A 19,247-nucleotide genomic window follows, 5' to 3' on the forward strand; every position below is an offset into this window, starting at 1 on the left:
TCGACAAAAATCCTAAATTGGCGGCTACCAAGTCCCTCCTAAACCAATCTCACGCACACACACCTCCTTGGCGGCAGCTTCACGCCCCCACGTACCACCCCTCTAATTATCATATGATATCATATTTATACTTTCATGTTGACTTGTGGTGAACCAACTTCCAACCTTCTCTCTCGGGCTCTCAGCCACTCAATATTTATGGGCTTATTTATGGGCTTATTTCTTCTTGCATTGTCTAGCCAAAGCCATATACGAGTAATTAATAAATTGGACTTAGCCCGGCCACGTTTATTTCCCTGCCGACTTATACAACCAAAACAGTCTAATAGCTGCTTTCTTTTATCTTGCCGACTTATACAACCAAAACAGTCTAATAGCTGCTTTCTTTTATCTAACAAATCACATGTAGCATTCTTCCTCCAGATCGATGTTCTATTGAATTTTTTATGTAATGCATAAATTAATATATGTCACATTCTTTTATTTTTTAGCTCCAATCTTGTCATATTTCATCTCATAGACCTATCACACACTAAAAACAATATTAGTTATAAAAATCTATAAAAATGATATAATTTAAACCTAAAAGAAATGATATCGCGTAAAATAAAAATGCATAAAATAAGCAATATCAGTTTCAGTCGGCCTTTACTTTGAAAATTGAAAACTTGTAACTCATCTTTAAATTATCTTGCATATATCTTTATGAAAAAGTTTAGAATTGTATATGCTACAATGCATTTATAATCAAATAACTATGAGAATCACAAAAGTAATATCAAAAATTAAAGAATGCCACTGTCCGATGCGGTAAGTTTCCTATGAGGGGTTATACATGCCATAATGGATGGCTTTTGCTTCTTTGATTTAACCCCGAAAATGAAAGAGCGCAAGGGAACATGTACACGGTGTGGTGACCGTGGTTGTTTCTGATCATCAGATAGACCAAATTCCTCCTCTAATCTTTTCAGAGTTTTCTCTGTCTTGACTTGTAATGTGGCTATATGGTCTAACCCTGCTTCAAGTTCTTGGTTAACTTTGCTATTTTCTTGTTGCATGTTTAATACCTCACCTTGAAACTTTGCAGCCTGATGTGTACTAAACGTAATTTTTTCCTCTTCAACACCATCCCTCAAAGCTGTTGTTATTTCCTCCTGGATGTTGGATAATGATGAGCATCGTCTTTGTAGTTCGTTCTTCAGTAGTGCACTTTGGTCTAACCATATCATGAGTTCATTTTGTATTTCTTTAATGTGTTTGTATATTGCATTGATTTCTGATTGCATGCTTGATTTCCCCTCACTTCTTTTAGCTTTGACTTTGATAATCTCTTGAAGTAGATTTTCTACCTCAGTCTTGAATTTCTGCACTTGATGAAATTTACAGCTAAATCGCAACCAGAAATTAAGATTTTCATCAAGTAGTGCATCGATATTAGTTCTTAGTTTCTCTTCTATTTCTGAAAATGGTTCAGATTTGTCGATAAGGATGGACTTCATGTCATCCTCATCATTCAGTATTTCTTGTTTATCGGCTAACATCTCAACTCTACTTCCATCTTTCTGAAGAAGTGTGAGTTTTCGTTTCATTTGTTGAATTTGAGTGTCCCTATTGGCTAGAAGTGTTTTCAGGTCTTGCACTTGTAGTTTCATTTCATCCACAACTCCTTGGTTTTTCTGCTCTTCTTCTGCAAGTTCTTTTTTCGTAGTTTTGTACTTCCTTAAGATACAAGTGTACTCTTGTAAAAGAATCTTTTCCTTGTCATTTAAACCACCCAACAAAAGTTGTTGCCAGTTTATGTCCTCATTGGCTTCTTCCTCCAGGTTTTTTGATTTAAGATCACCGTCGACTATAACTTCACCAATGTTTCCAATGGTGTTGTTGTCTTCTTTTTTCTCCCCGACCACAACCTTTGTTGTTTCCTTGGTGATCTTTTCATTTATAACATTATCATTCATGCAAGGGATATATTTATCTTCCACATGCTCTTTAGACATTGAGTCACCGATGTCGTATGCTGGATATCCTGAAATTTTGAAGTGTATTATTATGTAAGAGAAATGGAAGTTCAACAAATGTTCATGAGATAGCATGTCCTCAAATTTTTTTGATGATTATAAGTGGTGTTCTTAAATTGAATATATATATTGTGAAATATTCTTTCAGGAACCCAAAAAATTAACTTTTAGTAACTTTTTAAATCAAGCTTAATTAATGATCATTCTTTACATGTGATTGTTTTTTGATTATTTATTAGTTATTTAGGTGCAATTTTTGGATTTTATATTTATATAGAAACAAGGATTATCATTCATTATATAATTTTTAGAAACATGAATTTTATAATCACATGTGTACGAATAGTGCTATGTGTGTATGCAGGTTGATCATATTATTAGTCAGATATATTATTTATACTGTATATTGCATTTATCTAGTAGTATAGGTGGTCAAGTGTAACTATTGTATCTATTTATATATCATGTTATAATGAGAAAAGGAGGCAACGATTGATGCTAAATCTATTATGGTATCAGAGCATGACTCTACCTTTCTATATCTTCACATCTTCCTCTAAGGCTCTAATCACTGAAACCCTAACCCTAACCCAAACCCTATTATTTACATATATATCCAGCCACCAATCTTCTCTCTTACATCCTATTAACCTCTTACATCCTATTAACCTCTTCTCTGCTATTTATTAATCTTTCCCATGACTCCCTTACTTCATCCAGCAATCACTGTCACCAATATTCAAAACTACATACCCATCACCCTCGAGAATGAAAACGGACAATACATGTCATGGGTTGAACCGTTCAAGATACACTGTTCAAGATACACTGTCGTGCTTTTGAAGTTCTCCATCACATCATACCTCCAGCGGCTAGTACATCTAAGTCAAAGGATGATAAGGATAAAGAGAAAACCGTGGATACAGAAGAATGGGCACGACTAGACGCCATAGTATTGCAATGGATTTATGGTACAATTTCATAGTATTGAAAACCGTGCTTGGCAGGCTCTCGAACACATATTCATTGATAGCAAACCAAGTCGGGCCATTCAACTAAAACAGAGGTTTGCCAATACTAAACTTGAAAATTTCACTAACATGCATGCTTACTGTCAAGAACTCAAATCCATATCCGATCAATTAGCCACTGTAGATGCCAAGGTTGAGAACCAAGATTTGGTCCTTCAAATTATTGCGGGACTCACGGATCAATATGATAGTGTAGCCACCTTGTTACAACAGTCCACACCACTCCCAAACATTTACACCACATGCTCCAAACTTTGCCAGGAAGAAACACGGAAGAACTCTCATGCATCACCACCAATGGCCCTATAAACCGGGACATCATCAGCACCGCCTACGCCCTCCCAAACACCTTCACCAGCAGCCTTTCACCAATAGCCCTACACTCATAACCAACAACCACCACATGGACAGTTTGACAGATCTTATCGGGGAGGGGGAGGGGCGGTAGTGACTGTGGCCGTGGGCGCGGCCGTGGATATGGCCTTATCAAGGTCCGAATTCTTATTACCCGCAGCAGCAACAACATTGCCTGCAGCAGCAACAACGTCAGTGGTACTATCCGGCTCCATCAAGTCAGACCTGGAATAAGCATGTTTCTTCTTGGAACACCCCACTAGTGCCTTACCCAACTGCATCACCAATAGCCCGCTTTCAGCCACGTCCATGTACTTCTCAGGGCATTCTAGGAGCAGCTCCCTCACATGCTTATGCAGTCTCGGACTACTCCTATACACCCACCAGCATTGATCAAGCCCTCCACACTATGTCTTTCAATCCTCCGGATCAGAACTGGTAATTTCTCATTTTATGTCAATAATAGCATGTCAAACCGCATTGTTGTAGGTAATGGTTCCCACATCCCCATAAATGGTTCTGGTCACACCACTTTACAACCATTTTATCCACCTGAACACATCAATAATATTTTACAGGCCCCACAACTTATCAAAAACCTTCTCTCTATCCTTCGTCTCACAACCAATAACTCTATTTCTATTGAATTTGACCCATTTGGTTTTCTTTTGAAGGACTACCTGACACGGACTCCTATCCTCCGATGTGACAGCACGAGGGACCTCTATCCACTATCATTTCCAAATGCAAGAGTCACCAGCCCTTCTGCTTTTGCTACTATGTCTCAAGATCTCTGGCATCATCGGTTGGGTCATCCAGGATCTTCGTTGTTACGTGTTTTGAACAATAATAATAATATTTTTGTTTCCTCGTTTTCAAATAAATATTTGTGTCAATCATGTGTATTTGGCAAACATATTAAATTACCATTTTATGACTCTCATTCTTCTACTATTATGCCTTTTGATATTATTCATAGCGACATATAGACCTCCCTAGTTTGCAGCTCAGGGGGCCATCGATATTATGTCTGTTTATTGACAATTATACTGATTATCTTTGGACGTTTCCCTTAACTAATAAATCTTAGGTCTATAACATCTTTGCCAACTTCCATAGGTATATCCTAACTCAATTTGAACGTCTAATTAAATGTTTTCAACATGACAATGGAACAGAATATAATAACAAATTGTTTCATGATTTTTGTGCAAAACATGGCATGACCTTTAGATTTTCTTGTCCTCACACCTCTCCCCAAAATGGTAAATCTGAACGTACTATTCGGTTAATCAACAACATCATTCGAGCTTTACTTAGTCATGCCTCCCATCCCCCTACCTTCTGGTATCATGCTCTCCAAATGGCCACTTATTTGCTTAACATTTTACCTTACAAGACTAAACAATTTTCTACACCCACTCGCCTCCTCTTTCTTAAAGATCCTACTTATGACCATCTACATGTTTTTGGATGCCTTTGCTACCCTCTCATACCTTCTACTACCATTCATCGCTTAGCTAATCGTTACTATCCTTGTGTCTTCCTTGGATATCCGTCTAACGATAGGGGGTACAAATGCTATGATCTGTCCTCAAACAAAATTATCATATCTCGTCATGTTCTCTTTGACGAACACGTCTTCCCATTTTCTAAAACCCATTCCTTTCTTCCTTCCTATGATTTTTACAGTCTTCGTCCTCATTTCATCCCTCTCTATTGGATTTTGTGGCTACTAACAACCAGCCTCCAACCGCTCCATCTAACACTCCCTGTAGTCCTATTACTCCTCCATTAGAGTAGCAGCCTTCTGCCACTTCAACCCAATCCACACCTGTTTAGCCCGGTGGTTAAGCCTGCCACTATCAGGATTGTATTAAGTATTGTCTTGTTTTATGGTTGGGAGATTAATTAGTTAAATATATAAAAAAATATGCTTTTCTACATGGGCATTTATCGGAGACTGTCTACATGCATCAACCCCTTGGTTTTCGTGATTCTCGGTTTCTTCATCATGTATGCAGGTTAAAGAAGTCGTTATATGGGCTAAAACAAGTTCCCATGGCGTGGTACCAACGGTTTACTGATTATGTCTCTAGCTTGGGTTTTCAACATAGCTCTTGCGATCATTCACTCTTTGTTTATAGACATGGTCCTCACACTGCTTATCTCTTACTTTATGTGGATGATATCATCCTCACGTCATCTTCCATATCCTTGAAGTAACATCTACTCGCTCGTCTCAGTTCAGAAAATGCTACGAAGGATCTTGGCCCTTTAACTACTTTCTTGGCATTTCTGTCACACGCCATTTGCATGGTCTCTTCTTATCTCAAGCCAGGTATGCTACTGATATTCTCAGTCGAGCCAAGATGACAGAATGTAATCCTTGCCACACTCCAATTGACACAACTGGTAAACTTGGTGCTGCTTCTGGTAAGTTAATTGATGATCCCACCACCTATCATAGCCTAGCTGGTGCTCTTCAGTATTTGACAATCACACGACCCGATATCTCCTATGCTGTAAAACAAATTTGCATGTATATGCATGCGCCATGTACAAGTCACTTACATGCCCTGAAACGTATTCTTCAGTATCTTAAGGGCACCTTACAATTGGGATTATACATGCGTGCGAGTTCTCCAGCAACATTAATCTCCTACACAGATGCAGATTGGGCAGGATGCCCCGACACTAGGCGTTCCACTTCAATTTATTACATTTATCTTGGCGACAACCTTATCTCTTGGTCTTCAAAGAGACAAACAACGATATCTCGTTCTAGTGCTGAGGCAGAATAAGGGGGGTTGCCAATGTTGTTGCCGAGTTATGTTAGGTTCGAAATCTTCTCCTAGAGCTTGGTCATCATCCTCGTAAGACCTCCATCGTTTATTGTGATAATGTGAGTGTTATGTATTTGTCACAAAATCCTGTTCAACACAAAGAACGAAACACATAGAGATAGATATTCATTTTGTTCATGAACAGGTTCAACGGGGTCAAATTCGGGTCTTACATGTTCCTTATAGATATCAAATGGTAGACATCTACACTAAAGGCCTTCAAGACATCTTTTTAATGATTTTCGAGCCAGTCTAAGTATCCGAGACCCTCCTCCTTAGACTGAAGGGGTATATTAGTCATATATATTATTTATACTGTATATTGCATTTATCTAGTAGTGTAGGTGGTCAAGTGTAACTATTGTATCTATTTATATATCATGTTATAATGAGAAAAACGATTGATGCTAAATCTATTACATATGTATGTAAATATTTTGTAAATTGATGTTTTCATAAAATTGGTGATGATAAAAGCAGCATGGTTGGATCAGTGGTAAACACCCTTGCCTCTGGAGACAGAGGTCATGGGTTCGATCCTCATCCCATGCAAAGGTTGGAGGGCCTTTTCTACCATTTAGGTAGAAATTAGAAGCAGCCTCTCTACTTAGGTAGAGGTAAGGTCTGCCTACATCTTAACCTCCCCCATACACCGTCGAGGTATTGGGGCTCAAAACCCGCGGAAGGCGGCACTGAGTAGTTACTTACTTTTTTATGAAATTGGTGATGATCAAATGTATATAGATAGTTATATGAACATTTGTAAGCAATTATATAGTCATATGAACATGTGTACGCAATTATATAGTAAAAAGATCTAATTTAAAAAAAGTTCCTAAAAGTTCCTACAATATTTGGGGTTCTAATATATTAATTGGATTTTTATTAGTTCGCATTCCCATTTATTCTTTGAATGTAACTTTTGTATGCATATCTGGAATCGAGTCAATCAAAAGGCTGGATCACAACCGCGGTCGCATAGCTGGGACTTGATTGTAGATATCCTTTTACCAAGAGCTAAGAAGAAATCGGTTCGTAATGTTGTTGATAAGCTTTGTCTCGCTGCGACAGTTTATTTTATTTGGAAAGAACGGAATGCTAGATTGTTTAAGAATGAATCTAGATCGATGGATACGCTAGTCGATGTGATTATCTCAATTGTTCGTCTCAAGATGCTCACTTTTAAATACAAAAGAAGCTTGAATGTGGAGAGATTTCTTGCTGCTTGGGATCTTCCTGTGTTATTAGTTAATCACTAGAGTCTCTTATTGTGATATGTTATGCTTCTTATGTTTTGTTAATTGTTTGATTGGTTGTGATCTGTTTTGCACGTTGGTGTGCATGGACGATTTGCAAAGTCAACATAGTACTTAGCTATGTTGCGTGTTCTTCATTTTAATATAATCTGAGCAGGAGTGACGGTTTTTTACCGGGAAAAAAAAATTTCATAATTATAATGTTACACAAACAAAAGGTGGTCAAAGTTGGAAAAGAAGAACTTAAACAAAGTTAAATAGGACATGTGATCAAAAAAATCGTTATATAACAGTGCGTACCTTGATCGGGAGTTCTGGTTCTGTCATTAGTTGAAGTTTCACATTCTGCGGAGGAACTTCTTAGCATCATCTCTTCACCATTCATGAGATATTCTTTTAGGTTGACTTCTTCATCGGACTTCACATTATGAACATTCTCGGACAGATGCTTAACATTGTAATGGGTTTCAGTGAACTGCATCGTGAGACTTTTAATTTGGTTGTGAATGCTCATGCCTAACTCTTGTACTCCATCCAGTTTTTTCTCCATTTCAATGAAACCTTTTGTCAAATTATTCTTTCCGTCAATCAGATTAGCTTTATCTTCTTCCAGATTCTGAATCTGCGACTGAAGATCATCTGTTTCTATTCTTAACCTGTCAATGGTACCAGTTTGTAACGAAACCAATGTCTCTAAGCTAAGCACTTTGCTCACTAGCTTGTCAATCGTATCTGCCATTTCTGTAACTGTCCAGGATTTCTCCGAAAGCTCATCTGACGTTTCTTTGATATTTTCTTGTGACTCCTCTTGCTCATTTACAATTAAGTTGCACGGGTTGTTTTCAAGCACTTTATCTTGTTTTTCATTATTTCTTTCCAATAAGTACTTGTGTTTAATCACCTGGAGTTTCTTCTTAGTAGTTTGAATCCTTTCATTCTCCAATCTTGCATCTTCACTTGACTTATCGTGTTTTGCTTGTAAATTAGACAAAGTCTCTTCACACGCTTTCAATGCAGCCGCCGCCATTATAACACGGGCATCATCATCTTCAATACCTTTCACTACATTGAACTCATCTTGTAAATCGCAAACTCTTTGTTGCCATTTAACGATCTTGTTCTCAATTTCTGAAAAGTTAGCAAGCCCATTTTCATAGGAGCTCTTGATGAACTCCTTGACGGTTTGCATTGAAAGAATATCCTTTTGAAGGTTATCGATTTCTTCCACGGCCTCTTCTTTGGTTAAACCAGCTTTCTTAAAATGTTTTGGGCGTTCCGTCTTTGGTAGGTTCTTCTTGTGGCCCTCAGTTAAGAAACTCTTTAAGTCTTTTCTTTGTGGAACCTTTGGGGCTTTTGGTGGATCTGGGCTTATGTTTTTTGGGATTTTGAGACCATTGTTATCATGGTCATCATCCTCATAGTCTGTGTCATAGGGAATTTGATCTGGGAAAACCGAAGCAATAGTGGTGTTTGCTTTTTGCAAATCGGTAGAAAGTTTATCGTATCTTTCTGCTAATGCGCGATATGCCCTGACACTCTCCTCGATGAAGGCTATGAGCTCCGGTCGGTATTTGTAATACATTTCTGCCCTTTTGGCAAAGGAATCCCCATCTTTTTGAACAATGTTCATGGCTTTGGCAACATGGTCTTCCATATCTACAAATCCAAATCATTTTCGTTAATTTCATCTTCTTCGGATGTAATTTCTACAAAAATATAGAGGAAAACACTAGACGCCTCTTATATATTATCGATTTCATCGATAACAAATAATGTATATAGTTTGAGCTAAATATGTAATCAAACATTACAAATTAGACTCTTGTTTGGAGTTCGAGTTTTCATAATGCTAGGCAACAATACTCCACCTTAGAATTTCAGGTCTAGCTAACTGGTCTAAGATCCATGCATGATACCAAGATATTCAACATCTTTCATGTTGCATAATATATTAATCTGAAGCATAACATGAAACGGAATCCATAATTAGTTAATCATGAGCAATATGGTTGGATAATTATATTCTTTCAAGTTGTTCATATTGGGATAATTATATTCTTTCTAAGTTGTTCATACCATCCTCATTTACAACCCAACCTAACCATACTATTCATTAAAAAACTAATTTCTCTTTTTTTCATCTATCCAACCCAACTAAACCTGTTTTTTACATTCTCATCAATAACCCAACCAAACTATTTTTTAAATAAATAATAATTCTTCAAAATTAACACTTTCGTTATTTGAAACTAATAAAAAAAATAAACTATTTTTTATTTTAATAAATATTTCAAATTAATTAGATAATAAAAATAAATTAATTAGATTAAAAAATATTTCAAATTTACTAAACGTATTTAATAAGATAAATAACTAATTTTATATTATATATAAGTTAAATTATAAATTAAAAAATAAAAAGTAATATAAAAATTTTCTATTTCATAAATAATGACTCCATGATCCAGAAATATATAATAACAAAAATAAGAGTATACGACCAACTAATGTTTACACCACCGAACAAGTGGGTGGCTTATTGAATGAGCCCCAGTGAAAAGATTCCATTTTAACCGACCTACTAGACTAAATTTCCCTCGATGGGGATGGTCTCATATCGGATAATTATATCCTTCTCATATACGTACAAGTTGTATCAGTATCACAATATACTCATTACAATCAACATATCCTGAAAAGTTGTGTAATCCTACCAGGGAAAAATGTGTAACCCCACCACAGAGGGTATTAGCGGCGACGTCGCCGCTAATACTGCGGGCCCCATGTCTGTAATGGTAAATTTGAACGAGAAATTAGCGGGCCCTCTGTCAGTGTCAGAGTATTAACGGCGACGTCGCCGCTAATACCTTGGTCGGGTTGACTTTTGCCTGGTGGTGTTACCCTCTGCCTCTATAAATTATTGGATTCACTAGATTAATTTCACTAGCTAGTTTGTTATAGTTCTTCATATCAAGCATATACTAACAACAAGTCTATAACCTTGTAACCAGTATTAAGACAATTACAATAACTATATATAATTCTGTGCGTTATTTGGTAATGAACTTTACAAGCCTTAAAACACGGGTTTAAACGATTTCTGCTTGACTAGGACCTGGCCAGCTCTATTGTCTAGCTAGTCTGACACGAGCCAGGCTTCCTTAATCTGGAATAAGACTCAAGGAGGGAATATAATTCGAAATCTTAAAATTAACAAAATATAAGAATTATCTAAAATAGAAATCAACTTTCAGTATAGATTATAAAAATCAAACTTTGCAACTTTCTCAAAATCCAGAAATCATGTATAAAAATGATAGAAAATAGAAAACCACCCAGGGACGTATTGACACATGTGAATAGTTTATACTAGGGATGAGTAAAAGACCCGTTAACCCGAACTCGACCCTTAACCCGCCCGTAACCGACCCAAACCGACCCGCCCGGACACCAAACGGGCTGGTTCTCGGTTCGTGATTTCAATGGTTTCCCGGGTTCGGTTCGGGCCGGGTCTAAACCCGCAGTTTAACGGTTTGACCCGTTAGACCCGTGAGCTTACATTATTCACTATATATATATATATATATATGAAAGAAGAAGGTAAGATTATGTATTTTCAAGAAGGAGGAAGTAACCCAGAGATATCTTTACCAAGAAGAAGATTGAATAATAAAGCAAAGGGAAATTTAGATCTTGCAAAAAACGGGTATGTGGTTATATATCATCTTGCATATTATTGTTGACAGAAATTTCACACTCTGCTTCTCAACTTTTAATGACAGCATCTACACCTTACCTCAAGTGTTAGACCAAAAGTTGCTTCTCTATGAACTTTTCTGAGAGTGACACAAAGAAATATTACCTAAATATATATTTGAAGTGAATACATTTTCAATTATTTAGGCAGAATATAAATAATACTTAAGCAATAAGGTACAAATATATATCATTTATACTATTATTATAATAATTATTGTACATATTTTAGCTTTTTAATACTAGTACAAATCTTACCTGTACTCCATGTACCATAATATATAATATTATCTTTATGTTATGGAGATGTAAAAGGTAAATGAACATACGTGTCCCATTTCAATCCATTTGTTTTAAATTTACATAACTATTGAACTTCACAAACATATGTCATATATAGATTATGTATGCGATATGCATTTCTTTCTCTCTCTCTCTCATTTGTCTGAGTAAATTTTGAGCACACAGAAGAAAAAAGCGAATCATAGAAGAGGTACACGGGCATGCCTCATCAAAAATACATGTAGTTTACAAAATACCAGCAAGAAGAATCCATTTCGGTTCAACCCTTAAAAACCCGAGCCCGACCCGTTAAAACCCGAGCCCGAACCGACCCGCCCGGGAGGTTAACAGTCCAGGTCACGGTTTCACTTTTCAAGCACTTACGGGTCACGGGTCAAGCCGGGTCGGGCCGGGTTTTGACCCGTGCACATCCCTAGTTTATACAATTGATAAAAATCAAAAGTTACTTTTCTATTTTAGATAACCTTTATACTTAAAATTTCTAGATTTTGAATTTATGCAACTTAATTTCATTACAATTTTATGCAAATAACCCTTCCATAAACCATTGTTATTAACTTCGATCACTTGGAAGTGTGACATTACGAAAACTCAAGATGTGTAGTAACATATATTATAAATGACGAACACGAAAGAGAATGGATATTGGAAAAAACTTACGTACCTTGAAGGCTTTGCTCAAGCCATTTCGACTGTTTGGTACGAATATGGCTAGCCCACCACCATGAATATGCATTACTTGCAGCCCTTTGTAACATCTTTCAATTCCGTACTTCTTTGATTAGTTCGTCTTCTATTTTCCTTCTTTATTTGCAATTCCAGTATTAATCTTGAATTGTTTGTGTTATGATCCCGAAAATTTGCTTGCTTGTTTGCTTGCAAAAAAAAAATAAGTTTGCTTGCTTGTTTGATTTCAATTATGTTCTATCAACTTGATTCTAAAGAGAATGTTCAGTTTAAAGTACTTGGACAAGAAGGGAATTGAAAGAGTTATAGTATAAAGAATATGAAAAGTGGTGGTGGGGATGAAAGTGATCGAAAGGCATGTTGTGTGATAGAAAATCGAAGGAATGATATCTTAGAATGAGATTTGGCAGCCTCAATAATTGCACTAATTAACTTTCGCAACAATTAATCGTCAGAAAAAAAACATGATGATTTAATAAAATTGCTATCGTATATATAAATGTGTTAAGCATCATTTTATTTGCATTGTCAATGATGACTAGCCAACTGGTCAGAAACATACCAAGTTTTACTCAAGGTTTTAAGTTTGATCATTAAGGATGATAAATTTTGAGGTTTTTTCCTTCGAATACTTGTAACGGCTTATGGTAAATATCTCGTTGTTAAGGGTACGTGCAAGGCTTCACCATTATACGGTGAGGTTTCCCTTATGACACATACGAGTGTTCGGAAAAAAAAAACATTTTATCTTCATTGTTAATAAAAGTTTTGCTTTAGGTAAAAAAATATATACTACTAATTAATAGTTAATCTATAACTCCTTAAAAAGTATATTGATTTCTCTTATTTTAAAAAATTTAACACTTTTTTATACCCAAAATACCCTTATTTCTTAAACCTAATTCCCCTATACACCTAATCTATACTTTTATACTATTTAATAAATAAAACATTTTTAAAAAATATGGAGGAATTATTTAAAACACCATTAATGATTAAATTATAATACTAGTCATTTATCCAAAATATCTCCATTAACATTTTACATTAATTATCGACACCATGCCGTCGCCTCCACCATTAACAGTCTCCCCCACCACCACATCGTTCCCACTACAATCATCGCCGCATTGTGCAGACACGGTGCTAGTAATCTGAAATACATTAGTGACTTTTGGTATCTTTGTTTTTGCTTTAATATGGTATCATAACAAGAGTTCTTTTTCCAACTTGTCATTATCAACTAACTTTCAGCCTCATTCGATTGACGAGTAGTATTAACACACATATATATATATATATATATATATAAAAGAAAGAAGTGAATATAAAGCTGTCTGACACCTAAGCTTAGTTGTGAAACCTTTTACATACCAATATTATATTATTTCTTTTTTGATGAATAAATGTTTGGGCCCCCATGATATTTATGCTTTAAAAAATTAGTATGAGAGTACGTGTTCCACACTAACATACCCGACAACATTAAATTACCATCCCCCATATATACATATACGAGAGCAAGGACCCGCGCGTTGTAGCGGTAAAATGATGAGGGTGATAGGTCGTAGAGTGTGATAAGTCATAGGAAGTGATATGTCATAGAGTGTCATAGTCATTAGCCTTAGTCGTACGGGCTCCGTCCTCGGTTTTAAAAATTCATCGAAAGTATATCGAATGACATCTCTAATGAAAGAGCATGAAATTTTAAGAACACCCATATAATTTTTATAATTTATCGATGTACTGTTATTGAGATAAAAGATTTTGAAAGAATTAAAGGATTAAAATGATTTATGGAGGAGAGAGAAAGTTGTATGCATTGATGTATGGTATATCATGCATTATCATGTGTACATTGTTGAAATTGAATATTGAAAGTTGAAAAGTGAATTTGCTTTATAATATAGTATAGATAGATATATGGGAGAAGTGAAGGTGGGGTTGTCCCACACCCAACTTAGGTGAAAAACTCTTCATATCTTGATTTTTTTATTCCATAAAAATCAGGATCCCATCATTTATTCATTAGTATTAAAATATTAATATGTGAGAGGTTTTTCACACAATTTAGATGTGTGACAACTCCATACTCACTTTTCCATATATATATATATATTAAAAGTAAATATCAAAATAACATTTAATAAGAAATATCAAAAAACCAAAACCTTTAACAGTAAAATATAAATCAGTTCAAATACATTAAATAAAAACTTAAAACTATCCAAATAATCCATGATCATCAACAAAATAAAATAATCATTAAATTTAACAAAATATTTGTTTTAGAAAAATACATGCTTAATGCATCAACAAAAATATCTCAAATGTTTTGAGTTTCTTCACGTTGTTCCAATCCAACGTAGGATCGACAATTGAGAGAAGGGTCCATTTGCACATCACATATATAGTTTTAGACGATGATTAATATGTGTTGGATTTAAATCTTCAAAGTTAACCAGTATGGTCTCTCTTTCATCTAAAAAAAATAACAAAATATATGTTCACATTTTAAATTTTAAAAAAAATATAAATAGTGAGCAAAATAAATTAATGAGCAAACATGAACAAAACAAATTATAAAAAATACAACCTTTTGTTGTAGTAGAAGAAGTCATAACCAACCTACAATTAACAAGATAAACTAAAAGATATAGAAAAATAACAATAATATAACAATTCAATATCAAATAATAAACAAGGATTAACAAAATAACATAAATAAATTTAAGTGATATTTAAATTTTTTTAGAAGGCATATATGATTGTGGTTTTTTTTTAAGACGAGGAGGAAAGAATGATATGAATGAAAATGCTTACTAAAAATTTAGATTGTATATATAAGAATTCTTTGGAATAATTTTAAGGATAATATATATCTTTAAAATTTGATAATATTGTTTTGATAGGAAAATATTTATGATAAAGTATTAAATATAATTATGAATTTAATAAACAATAAAAGAAGAAAAAAAATCCAAATAAAAAAGAGAGCACCTAGAGTAATAAGAAAGAGTTTTAGGCTCAAAAAGAGTTCTTAATAATGTCAAGTGTATAACTAACCTTCTATTTTAATTATAGGATAGATAGTTATTTTTTTTCAAGCTAAAACTAAATGTTAATCACATATTTGAACCCAAGGCTTTTAAAGACGTTAGATCATTATTTCTAAAATGATTGTTGGGTGCTAACTACTTCAATCTTCAACTATATTTGTTTCCCAGTAAAATGTTAATCTTGTTGTCTAGGTGTAAGGCTTATACGATGAGGTTTTTCTAATGTCGCATACCAACTGAATGTTCGGAAAAAAAAAAAAAATCAAAAATGTCGGTTTTAATCATTGTTCTATTATTATTATTGTTACTTTATTATTCTAACTAGATTTGGCAAATTTTGAAGATTTGGAAGTAAAATGGCGATAACCATATTTGCTTGCTGAGAGATTATTAATCCTCCTAATTCATTAGCCTAAAAATCCTCCTAATTCATTGGATGTCGACATGTAGAAAATCAAGGAGGAGATTAGGAAAGAGATTAAGTGGATTTCACTTGTCACATTTTTAAGCTTTTAGGAGGATTTTTAGGCTAACTTTTAGGAAGATCAATCATTTTCCTTGCTTAAATGGTTCTTAAGTTAGTAAGTTACTATCATTTCTTTCTTATAGAAAACATCTCTTATATAAATAAAACAAAATTCTTTTTAGAAGTTTTTTTCCTATGTGGTATGTCAATATTTTTTCTAAACTATTTTTTAAACATATATGATGTCATAATCATTTTTGTTTTCTTTTAATATATTTTTAATTAGGCCATCTCATTTTTTCATATCATTTGTCTAACATTAATTTATTTATTTTTAATTAATATGAAAAATGATCGATTTTATCTTAACTCCTTACTTTTAAATTCATATCTACCATTTCTTTAACGTAGTTCTTTTACCTTTTCATCACCTTAATCGGTTTAATATATTAATGTTCATCTTTATAAGTACTAGCTAAGCAACCCAGGTTCAACCCGGGCATTGTAATCAAAATTTTAAAACCAATAAAATGTAAAAGAATGTATGTAATTTTTCTTATCAATATATTATAATTGATATGAAGATAGTGAATCGACTAATACAATGATACGTAAAATAAGGGTACCTGTTGCGTTAACAAAGTATAAAAAGACATTTCATAATATTTTATAGAAAAAATTAAGATTTATTTGTTTCAAATAAAAGATTAAGAATTTGATTAGGAATTTTAAATAAGCATTAAGTGAGTTTTTTTTTTTTGTCAGATATGACATCATAAATGAAAGAAAAAACTTTTAAAAAAATGTGTGATCATGACACATCATAATCTTTCTAAAAATACTTTTGAAAAACAATCTTTCTTTATTATATATAAAGATGTTGCTATCTCCATATCAAATTATAATGTATCGACAACACATTACATACATATTTCTATATAGTTTTTGGTTTTAACTTTTTAATTAAACGGTTCGGGTTGATCCGGGTTCAATAACTAGTTATTGATGAATTGATGATTTATATTCGATTATTTACTTAAGGTAAGTGATTATTCAATAAATATTAAAGTAAAACTAATAAGATACATCTTTTAATAGATAATAATGGATCATGATAAAAGTGATGTATGAAAATTGATTAAACACAAATATCTATATCTATATTATATTATAAAACATTTAGTTCCATATTATTTTTTCTAACTTATCGATAACCATAAATATTCTTTCTTTTTTTATTCATTATTTTAAATGATCTCCACCTACAATACCTATAATATCTACTTGAAATACCTATAATACCCTTAATTAACTTAATTACAATATTTATTCCTAACTCTTAATTAAATAACTACATTACCCCATTTATATCAATTACGTTTACATTAATAACGACATCGCTACTGTTGTTGCCACCACCATACCCGTCGGCACCCTTCACCACCACCACCACCAATGCCACTACACCGACGCAACCCATAGACATATGACTAGTATATATTGATGCGATTTTCATGATATACTACCATATGAGTACTTAGTTTAGAAGAAATGATTATATATTGTGCATCAATTTTATTATGATCTAAGGGTCAAGATATATAGCCAACACTTATAATATATATATATATATATTGAACCAAAATTACATGTATATAATCAATGAAAGAAAATATTTGAAGTACAACGTGGGTTGCACTTAGGTAGACAGCTTGGTTTTCACATAAAGGAAGAAAGCAATTCTTTCTTGTATTTCGAGTTTTTGACCCTATACTTTGTTGTATTATTATTATTATTATTATTATTATTATTTTGTACGCCTATGCTTTGTTGTACTCCTTTTATACCTTCTTTCTCCAAAGGGATCTTTATAGATAATTAAGAAAGGGTTGGATATTGTAAAACAAGTATTAAAGTAAAACAAATAAGACAGGATTTTGATCCTTAGATCATGGTTAAACTGATGCACGAAGATTCACGAAGCAATTGATGTACGATGATTTTCATGATGCACGGTGATTATCACCGAAGAAAAATCTATTGTTTTATTTGTTTTATTTTACCTAAAACCCAGTTAAGAACTTCAAGTTATTAGTTAAATATGTTAAAAGTTATTTACTTTTGAAGAAATATCATTAGTGTTCACGCTAGCTATTGATAACGTGGTGGTGTGAAAGATGCATCAATAAAGTGATATCTGTTGGAAACATAGTCGATGAAAAGATTGTTTTAGTATATACTAGATTTTAGTTACGTGTCCAATACTGGACACGGAACTTATGATATAATCTTCATACATTTAATTCATAAAAACTTATAACTTTGAAGATATACGACTAAGTGTTATACTTTGCAAGTTGTAGTATAATAATCACATGTTCGTCACTATCATTATTTGTTGATACATATTGATGAAAATGTTTGCCATAGTCATTCCACAAGGCACTTGTTACATTATTAGTTGTAATTATAATGTGATATTGTTATGAAAGGTAATTAAGAATTAAAATATAAACATAATTGTGATCTTATAATTGACATTCAAGTATATGTATTTGATCGTGATGCAGGCTCATAACACGAATAGTTTTATTTTTAATCACTTGTTCTATGATAATTAGATAACAATTAGGATTGTTTTCATATTCTTTTATAAGTATTAGGACTTTTGATTTTATTGACAATTGTTACTTTAAAATTTTAAGTATAAATACTTTTTATAACTTTTTAATTTTTTCATTTAAAAATCTCTTCAAATTGATGGCTAAAAATAAATCTCTTCAAATTGATGGATAAAAATAAATATAATTTAAATATTCAAGGCTAAAAAATGTAAATTGTTGAAGGAAAACAAAAAAAGTGTAAATTAATCAGACTTTTTCTACAAATTAATATAAATACTAATATAACAATATATTTGGATAATGATTATTAAGAATTTTAATTTATAGTTAATCTAAATGATGACATAAGCGAGAGTCAATTTGATGTCAAAGTCAACTAACGGTCAATGTCAAAGCAATAATAGAAATGTTTAGGATGTTACAGCCCTTCATCTCCACTGTTGTCGCAACGTACGGGCACTATGCTTGTAATAATTGATGTATATCACCTATTAATAATTGGAATAAGCTTAGCTTAATCGTTAAATGACGACTAAAAAGTATGATTGCTCATTGAGTCATTAACTATTCATTATTTTAACAAAATTATAAAAACAATAAATTAAAATATTTAGGGTAATGGGGAATCCTAGCCCCGGTACCACAATCGGATACCCATCGACCCACCCCGTATGAGCCATATGATGCCGGTAAAATAACTCCATCCTAATCCCCACATGATGTGGGCACCCCGAAGGATCGAACCCGCGTATTTAAACTTCACATATGGGTTTAGGCTTCATTGGTAACGAGTACCTTAAAAGAGTTATTTTTTGTCGCCAGCGGGGATCGAACCTGAGACCTTAAG

At 33.4% G+C, this 19,247-nt stretch overlaps 1 protein-coding gene across 2 annotated transcripts; it reads right to left on the minus strand.

The window, feature by feature from the left end:
- Positions 1-647: 647 nt before the first annotated feature.
- LOC122579987 (protein NETWORKED 2D-like) lies at positions 648-12,535 on the minus strand. Of its 2 annotated transcripts, none has more exons than XM_043752251.1 (3): positions 12,229-12,535; positions 7,806-9,161; positions 648-2,026 (listed from the first exon to the last, which is right to left on the minus strand). In XM_043752251.1, exons 1-3 carry the CDS (start codon positions 12,320-12,322, stop codon positions 786-788), a joined length of 2,691 nt encoding a protein of 896 aa, XP_043608186.1. In that variant the 5' UTR covers positions 12,323-12,535; the 3' UTR covers positions 648-785. The 2 variants fall into 2 exon arrangements, with proteins under 2 accessions (XP_043608186.1, XP_043608187.1); XM_043752252.1 differs by lacking the exon at positions 12,229-12,535 and adding an exon at positions 9,374-9,389.
- Between the last annotated feature and the right edge of the window lie 6,712 nt (positions 12,536-19,247).

The sequence above is a fragment of the Erigeron canadensis genome, chromosome 8 (genome assembly GCF_010389155.1).
Source record: "Erigeron canadensis isolate Cc75 chromosome 8, C_canadensis_v1, whole genome shotgun sequence".
Classification (NCBI taxonomy): Eukaryota; Viridiplantae; Streptophyta; class Magnoliopsida; order Asterales; family Asteraceae; genus Erigeron; species Erigeron canadensis.